This window comes from Phalacrocorax carbo, chromosome 5 (genome assembly GCF_963921805.1).
Source record: "Phalacrocorax carbo chromosome 5, bPhaCar2.1, whole genome shotgun sequence".
Classification (NCBI taxonomy): domain Eukaryota; kingdom Metazoa; phylum Chordata; class Aves; order Suliformes; family Phalacrocoracidae; genus Phalacrocorax; species Phalacrocorax carbo.
In genome coordinates this window covers 11,192,394-11,210,062 of record NC_087517.1, presented here as the reverse complement: position 1 = coordinate 11,210,062, position 17,669 = coordinate 11,192,394, and the positions used below count along the sequence as shown (strand labels likewise).

Sequence of the window (17,669 nt, the reverse complement as noted above, 5' to 3'; positions counted from 1 at the left end):
CTGGTTAGCTTTAAACATAGCAAGAACCGGTTGTTGGTCTAATCTACACCAGTTTATGAACACCCTGGCAGAACTGGCTCTTTTGAAGTTCTCTACCAACACGGAGCTCCTCTAAACACCAGTGGCAGAAGCTGGCCCACATGAGCTCAATGCTCTAGCACTGACCCAGTTTAAGAGTCAAGCTAAGAAGCTTAAAAGTGGTATTTAGGTGCTTTCCATGGAAGTCATCATTTCCCCAGCCAAAACACAAGAGGATAAAGCCAATAATTCCAAACCTGCTAGTCAGTGGTTTCTCAGTTAAGCGTCATGACCTCCCCACCAGGACATGCTACCTCCTGCCACACACAGCCTCAAAAAGGCAACGTTAGCACTGCACGCACCTGTACGCCTTTCACTCCGAGATTAAATTTCGATATGTCCATGTGTATCTCACAGTCCCCTATGTAACTGAAAGAAAATTCTCACATTATTCCACAGTTTGCAACAGTCCAATGAGAAATTTTGGGCTGTACAGAGTATAAATGAAATTAGTTTAATGACTGACAACATGACCCCACAGGCAGAGATGGATTTTCAAGCAACTGAAAAGCACATTTAACAATGGTCAGATCTTCACAAGAGGAACCCTGCAGTCAGCTGGGATATTGATCTACCTGCAAAAAATGTCAAAACAACATCTGTATTTCAAGGTTACTTTTCCATCCTTAAGACTGGTAGTTGGCCAAGGCAAGCTTCCTCCAAGGAGAGGATCAACAGGCTCATTCAAAAGTCAAAGTCACAGTGCTCCCTTCTCTGCCAAAGGCCTGATCCCACCCCATAACCTGGTGATGTAGCTCCCAAGCTGATGCAGAGCCATCCTGCCATTACATATGAGGCCCTCACCTTGCCCACAACCAAACAGCCCATATATCACCCTTGTCCACAAACCAAAAGCCCACTTGAAGGACAAATTCATCACTAAAAGTAACCTGTTTTCCTTGAAGCTGAATCAAGAGACAACAACTTAGATCAGATTTTGGTCAGTTGCCATGGAGAACACAAGGCTTTAAATAAAACAAATGCAGAGTGTGGTACTTCCGCAATTTGGAAACCACCGTAGACTTTAACAAAAATACAAATATCACCTTATGGAGAAACTAATAGCCACTCCCCAGGGAGCAGAACTGAGCAGATTTGTTGATGCCTCTGGCAGAAAACAATTGAAAGAAGCTACCAAGTTCCCTTTCAGTCCTCTGAGAAATAGCTCGCTCTGGATGCAGACACACGAAACACCCGGCAGGTAAAGCAGGGTGTATAGGTACCACAGCACAGTGAATGTGCTGTGCTTGCCACCCGCACACATAATTTCACACCCTAAAAAAATAAAAAAGGTCAGGATTTTTGCTGCTGTTGCCACTAATTCACACTCTAACTTGCACATAGACAGATTCATGACCAATGGAGCAGAGTCTGGCTGGAGGCCTCTCACTAGTGGTGTTCCCCAGGGGTCTGTGCTGGGCCCTGTCCTGTTTAATATATTCATCAATGACCTGGATGCAGGGACAGAGCGTAACCTCAGCCAGTTTGCTGATGATACCAAGCTGGGAGGAGTGGCTGATACACCAGAAGGATGTGCTGCCACTCAGCGAGACCTGGACAGGCTGGAGAGCTGGGCTGAGGGGAACTTCATGAAATTCAGCAGGAGCAAGTGCAAGGTCCTGCACCTGGGGAGGAACAACCCCAGGCACCAGTACAGGCTGGGGACTGAACTACTGGAAAGCAGCTCCATTAAGAAGGACCTGGGAGTGCTGGGGGACAGCAAGCTGACCATGAGCCACCAATGTGCCCTTCTGGCCAAGAAGGCCAACGGTATCCTGGGCTGCATTAAAAGGAGTGTGGCCAGCAGGTCGAGAGAGGTTGTCCTCCCCCTCTCCTCTGCCCTTGTGAGACCACATTTGGAGTACTGTGTCCAGTTTCAGGACCCCAGTTTAAGAAGGACAGGGAACTGCTTGAGCAAGTCCAGTGGAGAGCTATGAAGATGATCAGGGGACTGGAGCATCTCCCTTACAAGGGAAGGCTGACAGACCTGGATTTGTTCAGCCTGGAGAAGAGAAGACAGAGGGGGGATTTCATAAATACCTATAAATATCTAAAGGGTGGTGTCAGGATGTTAGGACTAGGCTATTTTCATTAGTGCCCAATGACAGGCCAAGGGGCAATGGGCACAAGTTGGAATGCAGGAAGTTCCATCTGAACGTGAGGAAAAACTTCTTTCCTGTGCAGGTGCCAGAGCAGTGGCACAGGCTGCCCAGGAAGGTTGTGGAGCCTCCATCCCTGGAGACATTCAAAACCCACCTGGATGTGTTCCTGTGCCCCCTGCTCTGGGTGTCCCAGCTCAAGCAGGGGGGTTGGACAAGATGATCTCCAGAGGTTCCTTCCAACCCCTACCATTCTGTGATTCTGTGATTCCATCCACCCAGAAAGCCTGCCAAGAATGTGTAAACCTGTAAATTTGTGTCTGTTTTTGCAAGCAAAGTTCTTGAATATTTGTTTGCAGATAGTCACTTAAGAAAATTTAAAAGGCTCATAACATACAAATTAAAGCCTTTAAAGTTAGAGCATTCTCATTTCTTAAATAACCAACCTCACAGGCCATGCCAAAATTAACACAATCTTTCTTATAAGCTAGTCACATAATTAAACAAACTTATTTTTACATTTATTAATTTCTACAATTTTGACATTATCTTACAGCTCGTTACACTGAGTGCTAATAGAGCTTTGTCACAATAGGAGTCTAAATGAGAAGGCAAAATGCGTTCCTCAATTTGCAGTAATTAATCCAAGAGGATGTAATTCAGCTGTTGCCAGTGTCCAACACAACAAGTAATAGTTGTGGTGTTTCAACTTACAACCTTTATGCATTTCCACACAGTCAAAAACTCTTCCCACCCAGTCCTAGATGTCTCTTTTCTCCAGTAACACTTCAATAAGTACAATCATGTTTTAGAGTCTAGATGTCAGAGAAGTCTTTACCCCTTTCATCAGAGCCTGAGCTTCTAATTATCCTTAAGTCTGCTTTACAGAGGCATCACCCCCACACCAGGGTGCTTGGTAGGAAGGATGCACTCTCTGTTCATTAGTTTTAGTCCTCATTTCCAGTCCAAGCTGCTGGACTGTGCTCCATGCTCAGTGTAACCTTGCTGTGCTCTGCTGTCCTCCCCCAGAGAAAGCACACCTCAGCCAAACTCAAGCACTGACGCTTAACAGTGTGTAGGGCTTCCTCTGCCATTCTGCCACTATCCACAGGACCATGCTTTACCTGCCTGTGAAAGGTCGAAGAACTACCCATTTCTCTCCTAAATCACCTAAGGTGATGCAGATAAGCATGCCTGTCCCAGGGATGAGAACTGGAGAAGCTTGTACAAGTGCATGTATCTGTATCTCTTCTGTACATGGGTGGAAGAGCTGGGCCCAGTGTTTATAATAAAATGGCAATTCATTGGCTAAAGGCAGGGATGCTACAAGAGCACATAGTGGCAAGTTTGACTGACCTGGATGTCTACATATCCCTTTAGAAAAGGCATGTGCAATTGTCCCCCTGTAAAGTAACTCCCCATGGCCCCATCTCCTCACTGGCCCGCATGCTGAAAGCCCCCTTTGGTCCAGCCTTCTCAAGTGCTTTGTAAAGCAGACTACTGCTTAGTCTGCCTCACTTTGGACCTGGGTAAATGAGCAGTATTAGACAAATAAGAGAGACAATAAAATGTGACCAAGTACCACAGGGTATGAGAAAAATCAGACCACCTCTGCCTTTCCCCTTTGCCTATCAGGTCAGGCTCCTGAGGGCAAGCATTTATTTTTTGCTCAAGACTGACAAGTTTCCAACATGCTTTCGGTTTCTTGCAAGATCCTACAAACCCAAGCTACACCAAAGCTCCAAGTATTGTTGCACAGTTCTTTCTACTACTTTCCCCAATTCTGCACTAAATGACAGAGACCGTCTTTCCAGATTTGAAAACTTGGCAGTTAGGAAGTCCAGAGATTCTCTTAAAAGAGTAAATCGCATACATATTTTTGTATACATATTAATTATTAAAGTATTCTTCTATGACAGTAAATGCCACAGAAGAGCATGGAAATGAAATTAAAAACATTTCCAGTGAAAAATGGTTATGAGTACTAAATCAAATTAACGAAATAGGAAGCAACTGGATTGCAAGATATTCTTCCAGGATGTAAGAAATCTTTGAAGGTAAGCCTTCAAACACTTTGAAACTCTAATGATTATAGCAAATGATTACACAGCAGCTCAGGCAAATGCAGAATTAGTGGGAAGAAAAGCAGCTGTAGGAGGTCAAGTGGCTGCACTTGAAAAGTTCTCATTTTGAAAAATGCAGTTTTAGAGAACATTTCTGGAATTCTTTGACATTAATTCATTTGGAGGATGCAACTGTCAGCTCCCAATGCTCAGGAGCTAGATTCATGATTTAGATCTAGGGCAAATTGTCTGGAGATCCCAGAATATTGCCAGTCTATTTCCAACTAGGATCTCATATTCCCATATTGGGAATTTTTTGTGGTTTAACCCAGCAGACTTCTAAACACCACACAGCTGCTCGCTCACCCTCACACACACACCCCCCGAGTGGGATGGGGGAGAGAATCAGAAGGGCAAAAGTAGAAAAAACAACTTGTGGCTTGAGATAAGAACAGTTTAATAATAAAATAGAATAATAATTGTAATGAAAATGAAAACAATGGAGGGGACACAAAACCCAGGGAAAAAAACACATGCTGCAACATCTCACCACCCTCTGACCGATGCCCAGCCTGCCCCCGAGCAGCAACCGCTGCCCACCCCCCCCGCCAACCCCCCTCAGTTTATATACTGAGCATGACAGCATATGGTGGGGAGTATGCCTTTGGCCAGTTGGTGTCAGCTGTCCTGGCTGTGCCCCCTCCCAGCTTCTTGTGCACCTGGCAGAGCATGGGAAGCTGAAAAGTCCTTGAATAGTGTAAGCACAACTTCGCAACAACTAAAACATCAGTGTGTTATCACATTATTCTCATACTAAATTCAAAACACAGCACTATACCAGCTACTAGGAAGAAAATTAACTCCATCCCAGCTGAAACCAGGACAGGATTTCAAATCCCAGTCTGATGGGATTCATATTTCATTTAGCCACTGCAGGAACCCTGATAGTTCCTTATGTGTCACGTGAAAGCTGTAGATCAGGTATATTTGCTCTAGAAGACAGATACATTAACAGAATACAGACACAGGACCTTCAAACAGAAAAATGACAAACTTTGTCTGTACAGAAGGCCTGAGGGTAAGCAGTGATTATCTCAACATCTCTCTTCAGTCCTATAAACCGTGACAAAAGTTACACAACATGAATTTACACCAATGGGTGCATCATCATAGGGACCAAGCAAGAGATTTTGAAAGACGACTTATAGCCTCCTTCCTTGCCTTTGCCAAAAGGTCTCTGTGCTTCACAAATAACCACCTCTGAGCCCTGGGTTTCCTGCCAAAAACTCAAGTATAGTCCTTTCACGTGGGACAGTTAAGACTGTAACGACACGGTGCTCCACATAACCATTGCCAATGCCTGATGCTATGGACATGTAAGCCGTTGTTAACAGATTTAATTAAAGCAGCTTCTTAAGTTCCTTTTGGTAACTCCATGCAATACCAGATCTACTGCATCACTGGCTCTGCTGACAGCTACTGCCCAGACAAGTAAGGGACCTCTAAGTGCTATTTTTCATAGTTCCCAAGCAAAGGATGCAATTTGCGATATCGCATCACAAATTTAAAAGAGAGGAAAGGAAGCTATTCTTCACATGGCACAGACCTGAACCACAGCATTCAGCACTGCATCATGTTATGGAGATCAGGAGCATGGATTAAATGAAACGCTAGATGGACCATATGTCTACAAGTGGCCATTAAAACTACACAAACGATTCCATACAGACCACAAAAGAAGGGTAAGAGTTAAAGGTTTTTTCTAGTCCTGCCCTTTTCCTGTGTATTTCCCTGGCCAAATCAAAGACTCTGGGCCAGAGACCAGTTGCCTCCTTGATAAAAACTGAAGGAAAAGGTTCCTCTTCCTGCACTGCTGTTGAGACTGAAAGCAAAAAGCATTTACAGAGCATGCTGAGATTTCTGGATGCAAGACAGTAACGCAAAGGGTAACTCAGCACTGGAGCAGGGCGGAGCTGCTGCCAAGGCAGGATTGCCATCCACCAGGATAACAGCACCCTGCATGAAGCGGCTGCTTGGCTTTCCCTCCCACAGCCGCCCTGGTCAGCGCTGCATGCGGTGGTGAGCCAGCCAACAGGCAACATCCACGCGGGTTCACCAGTGAGGGAGCTCCCACAAAACTACAGCTAGCAAGCACCAAGGCAAAAGAGTCATGCTTATAACATGCAGACACGTTAATCCTTTAATGTCCACTGCAACACAGCCACGCTTCTCTGAAACCTAACCCAAGAGAGGGAAGTCTGTCACTGTGGTCTCAGCATTGCAAAGTGCATCACACTGGCACCCACAGAGCATCACTCTCCTCTTCAGAGCTGCGATGCCAGGATGCAGCTCCATGGACAGATCCAGCCATTTAAACCTCACCAGCATGCAGCAACTGAGAGGTAGTGCAAAGGGCAGCAGCCTCACATTGGGGCAGCTCTAGTCCATCTCCTCTAAGCAGCTCTTCTCCCAGCACCAGCTGCACTAGTGCAGACACTCACTGCTATCTATGTAGCTAAGAGAGCCTTTTTTGTAATGGGGGTTTGCCTCACTCCAGAAAAGTAGAGACTGACCATTTCTTTGATTAAAGATAACAAGCAAACAAAAAAATCCCACAACAACAAACAACCCCAAAACCAAAAAACCCACACGAAACAAAAAAACCAGTATGTTCCTTTGGCAATCCAGAAAAAGGCAGGTAAATAACACCACTGCTCATAGATTTGCTTCTCCTGGTTCCTGGAAATAATACACTACATACAACACAACACACAAAACCCAGCTTAGCTGCAGAAACTAGTGTTTATGTATTAACATAAGAGAATCTGGGTCCTTAACACAGCCCAGGAGAAGAGACCACCAGAGAGATAAGGTAGTCTGGACACTCCTATGTGAATAAGAAAATACTTGGGTCATCAGATGACAGTTCAGGTTATGTTATCATCAGGATGAGGAACAGAAGTGTATGGCCAGTTTGGAGGTGCTGATGGGTCTGCTGCAGGGACAGGAATGAGGAGGTGGGGGAATCCCTCTGCAGAGGATTGTTAAAAGACAGTGAAAATGAGTATGTGGGAGAAGCAGCCTGGAGAGGTAATTTAACAGAGAACAGCAGCAACCTCCTGCAAAGCCTTAAAGGCATCTAATCCCTCAATCTCAATGTGGAAGGCACGAATTATTTGCCAAAGGCCCTAAAACTGGTCTGGCTCTTACAACGAGCACTTCACTGACAGCACTGAAGCACAACATGTTCTGGCAGAAAATCAAGCATGCCATTTTGCAGGGAGCGATGGTGCTCTGCCAGGGCTGGGGATGCTGCCATGCCATTGCCACTCTAAGCAGCAGGCACGGTTCTGAGCAGCTATGTGCTGCTGCCAAGACACTCTGTAATTTCACACTGCTTTTTCCTGGCACTACCATGAAGAAAAGCCATTTAAATTAGGCAGCTCAATAGCCCACTGAACTTAGAGCTACAGCAGCATGCAAGTGGTAATTCCCCCAGCAGTGCCATTCTCCAGGCTAAACCAGGAGAGAGTTTAGCTCTGCAGTGGCTCTGATGTTAACAAAACACACAAGATCATTCAAAACAGCCTGAGAGGTATCAAATGTTTTATCTCATTTTATTAACAGAGCTAGAGGCAGTTTTCTGCTCAGAGAACATCTGTAACCAAAAAACACAAATCTGTCAGGTGGCACATTGAACAAATGGTGAGTAAAACAAGAGGATTCATCTAGGGAAAGGAATTCAAAAATAAATAGTGCAAGTAGTTCTGGAAGAACTGGAGAGGTTGGACTGAAGAGGAACCATAGTGGGGCAAGATAGACCAAATACCTCCATGCCTGAGAGCTTTCAGAGCTGTCAGAACAGGAAATACAGTTCCAAAACTTGGGTTCTTACTGCCATGAATGGTGAAGCCAAGGGACACATTCTTATACCCATGGCAGCAGTGATGGGCCAGAGTAGGTAACACCTAAAACTGTGCAGGTGACACTGCTTTCTGACTTAAAGGCTGGTGCACAACATCTCACCTCTGTAAGTGTTGAGGACATCCAGCTGGGGGACAGATTATCTCATATCATTCTAAGTTGATATAAGGACCTCTCCACTTCAAGCTGATCTCAGTGGACTACATGTCAGTCCAGCATGACAAATCACACACAGGTGGCAAAGTGAGTTAAGAACCATCTACATAATCAACGATGCAATGTTACCATATCTGGAGGTCTAGGATAACTTGTCTTCTATCAATTTCTTTGGTGTAGGCTTTTATTCCGTTGATTCTAGGGCACTGAAATAAAGGCAAACAAGATACGGCATAGTTAATACCTTTCAAGTTAAGCCCAAGTGACAAGTCCTACTCACTTCAATCAATTTCAGTACAGAAGCATTCGTTAAAGACTTGCACAACTGCATGTAAAGTATGAGTAAACTACGCGAGTTTTTGCCTTAAAGAGATAGCGTGAACAGCCTTGGCAGCCCTCAAATACAGGGCTGGTTGCAAGTAGCTCGTGCTGCAAGCCCTAGGAAGTGCTGAAAACTTCTGTCACAAGGGCATAACAGAAAGAAATGTGGATATGTGCCCCTTTTTCTACCTCCAGTCCCACGACACTGACAGCCAGTGGGAAGAGATGCCTGTCTCTCCTATATGGTCTTTCCTTCACGGTGAAGATGCTCAAATCAACATGAGGAAGGAACAAAGGAGGCAGCAGTGTTGTATCAATATCATTCTGTTAAACACTCAAGAGCTATTAAAGAGCTGAACATTGACTCCCCTGGCATCTGAACTTTTCAGTAAAGACTGAACTGCAAAATGTTGCAAAGAATTCACACTACCTTCTCACCAAAGTGGATCTTGGTAAAGGTGCATGTTTTCAGATGTACATTCTTTGCTCTGATTTTTGGTTCAAGAACTTCTTTAAATGTTTTTTCCATGATTGTCCCAAAGTATGGCCAAGCCTGTACAAGGACCTAAAGAACAGCAAAAGTAGAAACACACTGAAGATTCTTTGTATAAGATACAGTTTGTTGAGAAACAGACACACACATCACAGAACACCTGGCTATTAATGTCTGTCCTTTTAAAATACTAAGTCACGTTTGTGCTCGTAAGTCATCTTTATGGAAGGATCCATCTCAGTTCCTCAGAAAAATAATTTGTTTCAGGAACTGAAGGGTGAGTTTTCAGCGCTGCAGAGTCTATTGACTGCTTCTAGCCATAGGGACTGAGCAAGCAAAGGCCAGGGTTAAAGTCTCTAAAGCACAGTAGTCCCCGATTACCCTAAAGTGTCACAAAGTTCCCTGGCATTAGGTGTGCTTCTACATCAAACAGAAAGTTTGCGAAAAAGAAAAACAGGATATTACTGGATGCCAATTTGCAAGTTCAGCTGGTTTGCTTTGAATTCCACAGAGTCCAGTTCAAGTGAGAGCTTGACTACACCTGCTGATGGGAACATGCACCTCAGAGCTCTTGGGGAACCTCTCTGGTGAGAGGAAATGTCACTACTTTTGCTAAAATAATAATAATACATACACACATATCTATATACACATACGCGTATATACACATGTACCTATATACACGCACGCACACACACTTGCCTTTTTTTTAACCTCAGAATGAAGTGTTGTGGCCAAATTCATCCAACCTGCATCAACCAGGCACACACTTGGCTCTCACCAAAACCTCAGTTGCAACTCTATACTTAAGTGGCTCCAAGACTTAAGCACAGACACTGATATGGTTGAGCCAAATTGTAGTGACTTGATAACTGCCTCAGACTTGGCCCGCAGAGTTTGTGCTGTGGTGCAGCTCAGAGCAGATGGCCTCACAAACTGGAATTCAGCACTACTCACCTTGTTCAGCCACTCAACTCGTTCAACATCAGGGAAATTAACCTAGGTGCAGAGAAAAATAAAGTGAGTACCACATGCCATCTGTTTGGGCATACTGCAACACATGCAAAAAATACCATGGAGCATGGAACAAGTTTTAGAGTAAGCTGAGATCCCTCTGCCCTCATACATGCATCCTTTATAATTTACTACCTCCTTGAATAATTGTAAAAGGCAAATAAAATAGTAAAAAATAGTAATAGGCAAAAGAACACACATGCACTGATGTACCAGTATGCCTCTGGGCACATTTATATGATTAAAGCAAGTGTCATATCCTGTTCGTGATGTAAAGCAGCATTAGGTTTCTCATCCCTCTCTTGGTCACGCCTTGGGAAGCCACGAGACCTGCTTCCCTTCAAGATCACGGGTTGTGTAGGACCTGTTTCCTGTACTGGCTCACCTCAACTAGGACAGTGCGGTTTGGAAAACAAGAACCTGCTTGGGAAACTCAGTTTATTGGTTGCAGCAGCATTTCTCCACTAATACTAACATAGCACCAATGGCTTCAGGGTAAAGAAGCAGTGTAAAAGTTCAAGCCTATTAGCATACACTATCATGTGTAACAGTCCAGTGTTTTCACCTCTCAGAGGTTTCTAAGATGCTACAGACAAATTAAAACATACTGGTCACTCATGCATCATGTTTTCAAGTTGGACACATGCAACACCAACGAGAAGTGTACGTGTCCATTACAAAATCCCTCCAGTTCCCTGAAGTGGTGACTTGTTTAATCACCATCAGGACAGTTGGATATGAGGCCATGCAAGTGACTAACTGACTTCTCAGACCTTACCAAGAAGCTGCTGAGTGAAGAGCCACAATCATCTTACTACAACCACATATTAAAGTCTTATGGATGTGGTATTTTCAGCCAGCGCTACAAGTTGGTAGCAGGTTATTGCAGAAGGGAAGGATGGTGCAGCAGCTTCTCAGAAGGACATTCAGGCCTTGTTCAGCTCTGCAAGAGCACCTGAATACAAGGGACTCCTTTGACTATCATCTAGCCTGATAATAGTAATTGGGTAGGACAATACATTACCTCCTTACACAAGAGCTATGAATGACACTCTTCAGTCAAAGGCTTGCTGTTTAATTCAGCAGCTTTCAGAGGGGTGCTCAGAGATGTTTGCATGGAACGGACAGCAGACTGCCTTTTATTCCAGCTTCATGTACGATTTCAGAGCCCACTTGCCTTGCTCAAATAATGCTTCAAATTATCTCCAGTTATTACATTAAAAAAACCAAAGTGATATTACCATATTCTTTACAAGCAATTTCTTTTGATGCTCTAAATAGCAACTTTTCCATTAAATAAGATGACGCAAGTTCACTGAAATGTCAGCCTACCCAGCTCCATTTGCATGATAAAGTGAGAATACAGCACCAGAAGGGACCATCAATACTGATAAACTACTGCTGACATTTTAGATTAAGGCAGATTATGTGAAGAAGGAGACCTCCACTTCACCTGCCAGCCTTTCATCTTTCACCAAAAGGTCCTCTGCCAGGGCACATAAATCCTGGGTAGCCTGAAGGCAGTTGGTTCCCAGCTCCAGTGCAACTGCCAAGCACCAGTGTCGCACAGCATTTTTGCCACAGCCCTGGACCAGTCACAGGCAGGGTAGAGCAGGGATGGAAGTAGCATGGTGAGCTGTCCTTCAAAAGACCTTACAGTGAGGAGAGGGACGTGACCCAAAAGGAAGGACAGACCCGGACTCAGGGCAACAGTTAAGTCACCACATGCCAATGAGAAAGTCACAACCCACGTGCAAGATCCACCAACATTAAGGGCAGAAACATAGCACAATATAAACAACTGAGGTTGGCTGGGATTCCTCACTAGAGCCAAAACTTCTAGAGATGCAACTGCAGGAGGCAACCAAGAAGCAAGCTGGTGGCTAAAGTGAGCTGGAACAGCACACAGGAGCCTCAGGAAACAGGCAAAAACTGTGAGGAGGAGGCAGCAGCTAGACCCACCTTAAGAAAAATCAAAATTGAAATCACTATTTGAGCCACAGACACCCAAACCAGACAGCCCAGGGCAAACTCCAAAAGCAACCACAATGAATCACAAATCACTGCGTCACACCTCAGATTGCTGTGATAGGATTCACAGCCATTTGCAGTACATTTCCATCCTGCTTGATGTCTCCTCATCCATGTGTCTGCAACACAGCTCCTACCCAGGCACTCTGTGCCTCAGTTTCCTTTGACAGATGGACGAAATATCACTGCTGTAGCTCAAAGGTACCAAAGACCACCAGGAGCTCCTTGGCTAACACAGCAGGGCTCTCACAGAGGCAAACACCACAGAAACTGGCTGAGTACACGTGTCTGGTGAAAAACAGCTTTCTGCCTATTATGAAAGGCCACCAAATTTCAGTGGGTTCTCAATACCAAAGGTCAGCTGCACTCCATGGTATAAATTCAGTTAGCAGTTCGGCAGAAGAAGCAGAGCTTGGCATCCCAGAGGTGCACCTAGATTATCCACTGACTAGTAAGACATAAGCTCTAAGCAAAGCCTTTCCTGTCCATAGGGTATTCCCACAACATGCATGTCCCATTAGGAGATGATGAGTTCTGCTCTAGTCCAGCCCAGTGACACCACTGAGCTCTCTGCTTGACCCAAGAGCTTACTCCAAGAACTTACTGTGTTCAAACACTTATTGGAAAAAAAAAAAATCTGCAGTTCCATACTTTTTAACCACGTGTTCTGGACTTCAGACTCACTTCTGACCCTTGTTACTGGCGAGAGCCCTGGCAGCAAGGTCTTGCCCTTGTCATCAGAACAGCACGGGTAAGAGAAGCCCAGAACACTTCCTAGTAAGCCCAGAAACAGCCATCAAGAGCTGCCAAAGTTAACACTACCCCAGAACAAGACTTAATCCTGTAGCCTTGGGCAAGTCACACTATCAAAATCAGTTTTCCCCATCTACAAAAGCAGGCATACTTCTTGCCAATATTTTTAGGAATGCTGTAAAAATTACTTAGCATTTGAAAAGAGCTTTGAAGATCAAAAACACTAGGTACGGGCCAATTACTAGCAAGTAAAGGAAATGTATAAGTTTCTGCATGGCTCCACCTTGCCCGGAGCAGGCCACACCAACTATCATAGCAATAGCAAAAGCTATGCCTGACACAACAGTGCCATTCTGTTCAAATACAACACAGGAATCTATCCATCAGGGGTTTTTTTGTTGTTTGTGTTTTGTTGGGTTTTTGGTTTGTCTGGGGTTTTTTGGGGGGCCGGGGGGGTTTGTTGGTTGGTTGATTGGTTTTTTTCTTCTCTCTTCTCCTTTTAAGGGACAGGTTTTTAGGCTCCCTGTGCTGGAGAAAAAAAAAGTCTAAACAAGCCCTTTGCATGAAGAAAGTAGTAACAGGCAAAGTTTAAAGGACTGTTCTGTTCACAGCAGTATCAGTTACTCCTGATAATATGAATCTAACATCAGGAAGAAACCCAGCATACTTGCATGTTCTCAGCTGCAAAAGCAGCATGGAGCAATCGCTACCACCTCCAGGAGCCAGAGCGAAGGTGGAAACCCAGCTTCCTCTGCTCTGGGCACTGACTGGTTTTACAAAAGTCAGGCTGTACAGGCTGAAGTCAGAAAGTCTCACCTCTCCAAGACACAGTTCTGACTCTACTCAACACAAGCAGATTTCCAGCCTGCTTTCCTAAGGAAGTGCAGCCTGCCCACGTAAGCTGTCTAGCACAGGAATGCCTCTATTCCAAACTCACTGGCTGGTTTCAGCCAAGAAACTGGTGCTGCAAAATAACCCTGCAAATTCCCTGAAACAGATGGTTAAGTAGATGAGGGAAACCCTCCCAGCATCCCCCCTGAAGGAAAGGCTGCAATACGAATGCATCTCCTAACAGCTGACACCAGGACTGAGGGGAGCCCGAGCCACATTTGAAGGAGCCACTGCACTGCTCTTAGGGAGAACATTTTTAACCAACTAGTGCAATCAATGACTGGTCTTAACTCTTCAACTGGATGGATCCTCCTCATTTTACTACAGGGCACATGAGGAGACAACTGTTTACCAATCCCCTAAGACACTGCCATTGCTTCACACCTCCTGAACCTCTCCTAGAATTACAACACCGCAAATCCAACCCATGCTCCCCCTAGCCTGAACGGTATTCCTATTTCCAACTCTGTGTGTCAGGAGAGAAGAACGCAAGGGACACTTTTAAAAGCAGTTTCAACTGAAGGCTCATGAACAGTGAAAGGCAAAAATGAAAGATAAAAAAAGATGACACCACAGAGAATAAACTGAATAGACAGCAGGTGAGAATCAGCCTCCAAGACTGGCACAGGGGAGAAGTACAAGATAAAATTGAGGAAGGGGACAGAAGGAAAATTAAAACTGTGGAGTTAAAACACCATCAAGTACAAGTGTGGTGTGGGAGCAAACACCAACTGATGTTGATGAAGAACAAGTTACCAACATAGAAAAGGACAGGAGGAGAAGTGGCAATGTGCATAAAAGCTAATACTGAAAGCACCCCTTTATCCTTAGGTCCTGCATCCTGCCTTCCAGCAGCCAGCTCCAGGAATTCAGGAGTCAGGAGCAAGGCCTCTGAAGCAAGCCTGACTCCACCTTCCCTGTGAGCACGCGCTAAGCAGCAGGAGAGAGCGGTGAGATCCCCCTTAAGCCTTCCCTTCTCCTGAAAGAGGCTGAACAGCCCTGGCTCTATCAGCCTCTCCTCACACACCAGGTGCTCCAGCCCCTGACCATCTTGGTGGGCTCTGCTAGAGTCTTCCCGTTTGTCAAAACCTCTCCTGTGCTTGGGGGACACAGTGCTCTCGGTGCAGCCTTATGAATGCCGAGTACAGGGTAATCAATAATCCTTTCCATCGAACGCCTGCCCATGCACTAATAAAGCCTGACACTTTCAACCACAAAACCTAAGAACTTTTGAGATTTTGTGTGTGCTGGGGGGGCGATTCTGATTTTTCAGTGATGACTAGGAGACTCAATTTCTCATTACCAAGATTCAGGGCACTTGAGGATAAAACACAACACTATTCTCACAGCATCAGGGCAGGAGCTGACAGCACCACACTCATTAATGCACTGAGTTGTTTTAAATGCTCTGTCAATTCAAACAAGCAGAAACCTCATTCAGAGGCAGACCTCTGTGCCCAGCAGGAGGGAACACGTGCGGGGAGCTGCACCAGCTCTGCTAAGAGACCCTGGCCTCACTCCTCAGAAGTGCTGACTGCCTTCGTTTCCCACAGCATTAAGGGGAGCCAAGTGCTGTAGGCTATATAAAACAGTTTGCTGACTATAAATGTCTCCATGCAACACACTTTACAAATAGAGCTCTTTGATATTCTGTCTCTTACAAGAAAAGCATTTCCCTGCCAGTCCCTGACATGTTTTTAAATGCTAAGCAAATGACACTGAAGGAAAAAACAAAAACACAAAAACACAAACCCTCATCATCCTTTTCCTTTAGCCAACCAAGGCTACCCAACAAATACCCAAAGATGTAGAATAAAATGTGCAGTTAGACTTCCAAGTTTCTTCACTTTAAAACCATCAAGAGACAGCTCTCTGAAGTTAAATATTTGGTTTTTAGCAGGCAGAGAACGTTACGTTTAAAGATTTTTTTTTCAAATGATACCCAAAAGAAGAGGAAAAAGCTTTCTGGATGAGAAGGTCTAAGATAAGTATCCCCTACACCAAAATAACTGCAATGCAACAGCACATATTTGACAGAAGATCTCTCCGGAGATACAGCAGTCTACCTTACAAGCACACTTAGAGCAACATGCACGTTTCGCGGACTAAAACAACTTCGTGTTTAGCGCTCACTTTACTGAGCAAGACTTCCAGATCAGAGCCGTCACTGCTCGGTCCGAGGCGTCACTGACACCTCTTTTTATTCACCCCTCCGCTGCTCACTAGGGAACACCTCGCTCTTCGCCGCTCCCGCCGGGCGCTCCCCAGCCACGCGCGCCGCCGCCGCCGCCGGGAGCCCGCAGCGTCCCCGCTCCCAGGGGCTCCCGCCGCGGCTGCGGGGGGATGCGCGGGGGGATGCGCGAGGCGCGCAGCGCGCCTGGACCCCCGACTCACCCAAGCCGGCAGGTGCCGGGCGGCCAGGCCCCGGGACACCGCCTCCCGCTCGTCCTCCAGAAGCGCGAAGGCGGCAGCCAGCCGGCCGCGCTTCCACCGCCGGTTGTGTCCCCAGCACAGCCACAGCGCCAGCCCCAGCAGCACCCAGCTGCCGCTCAGCCCCAGGTACCCCGCCAGGTAGACGGGACCGAGCCAGAGCAGCGTCCGCGCCGCGGAGGAGAGCAGCAGCCGCGGCAGGGCGCCGGGCCGCCGGCCAGCGGGGCAGGAGGCGCCCGCGGGATTCATGCTGCGATCCGGAGCCCCCCCCCGGCTCCGAGGGGTCGCCCCTGCCGAGTGCGCCCTCCCCGCCCCGCTGCCGCGGTGCCTCCGCCCGGCGGGGAGGCGCGACCCGCGCCGCCGGGCGCCCCGCCCCGCCCCGCCCCGCCCCGCCCCGCGCCGCGCCGCGCCGCGCCGCGCCAGCCCCGCCGCACCACGGCGCCCCCTAGCGAGCGAGCGCGCCGCGAAGCCCCGGCGGGGCAAGGCGCGCTACGGCGCCCCAGCGAGGCGGGCGGGTGAGGGGGTGACCGTGGGACCCCCCTCGTTGGTGGGAGGGTCTTTGTTGGCAGGAAGACGTGCCGGGGACGTGTAGGTTGGATATTAGGAAAAGGTTCTTCCCCCAGAGGGTGGTGGAGCGCTGGAACAGGCTCCCCAGGGAGGCAGTCACGGCACCAAGCCTGATGATACTCAAGAAGCACTTGAACAATGCCCTCAGACACATGGTGTGAATTTGGGGTTGTCCTGTGCGGGGACAGGAGTGGGACTCAATGATCCTTGTGGGTCCCTTCCAGCGCAGCACATTCTATGATTCTATGGCTGCTCCTTAGCACAGAAGGGTGTGAGGCGGAAATGACCTGCTGGTTCTGGATGCTCACTGCTTGGAAGAACAAGGCTACATATTTTTCCTCCTGCTCTTTTGATTTTGATGGGGATATTGTGGGGCTTCAGATTTTGAAATACTGAGAATTACGCATTAGGGAATGCAGCGTTATTTGGGAACCCTAAGATGCTTTTTGAAATGCTGGCAGTAACCCAGCAAGATCTATAACCCAGAGATATAACCCAACAATGTGTGCTTGCAGCCCAGAAGGCCAACTGTATCCTGGGCTGCATCACCAGCAGCATGGCCAGCAGGTCGAGGGAGGTGATTCTGCCCCTCTGCTCCACTCAAGACCCCCACCTGGAGTCCTGTATTCAGCTCTGGAGCCCTCAGCACAGGAAGGACATGGACCTGTTGGAGTGGGTCCAGAGGAGGCCACAAAAATGATTGGAGGGCTGGAGCACCTCTCCTATGAGGACAGGCTGAGAGTTGGGGTTGTTCAGCCTGGAGAAGAGAAGCTTCAGGGAAACCCTATTGTGGCCTTTCAGTACTTAAAGGGGGACTATAGGAAGGATGAGGACAACCTTTTTAGCAAG

The 17,669-nt window shown here is 46.8% G+C and overlaps 1 protein-coding gene across 1 annotated transcript in view; it reads right to left on the bottom strand.

The window, feature by feature from the left end:
* Positions 1 to 16,589, bottom strand: part of ESYT3 (extended synaptotagmin 3) — a 35,868-nt gene extending 19,279 nt beyond the window's left edge. Inside the window, exons 1-5 of the mRNA XM_064451139.1 lie at positions 16,218 to 16,589; positions 10,092 to 10,133; positions 9,072 to 9,206; positions 8,450 to 8,526; positions 381 to 447 (exon numbers count right to left, since the gene is read on the bottom strand). Of these exons, the coding sequence (XP_064307209.1) occupies positions 381 to 447; positions 8,450 to 8,526; positions 9,072 to 9,206; positions 10,092 to 10,133; positions 16,218 to 16,502 (606 nt within the window). The 5' untranslated portion in view covers positions 16,503 to 16,589. The remainder of the gene's footprint in view (positions 1 to 380; positions 448 to 8,449; positions 8,527 to 9,071; positions 9,207 to 10,091; positions 10,134 to 16,217) is intronic.
* Between the last annotated feature and the right edge of the window lie 1,080 nt (positions 16,590 to 17,669).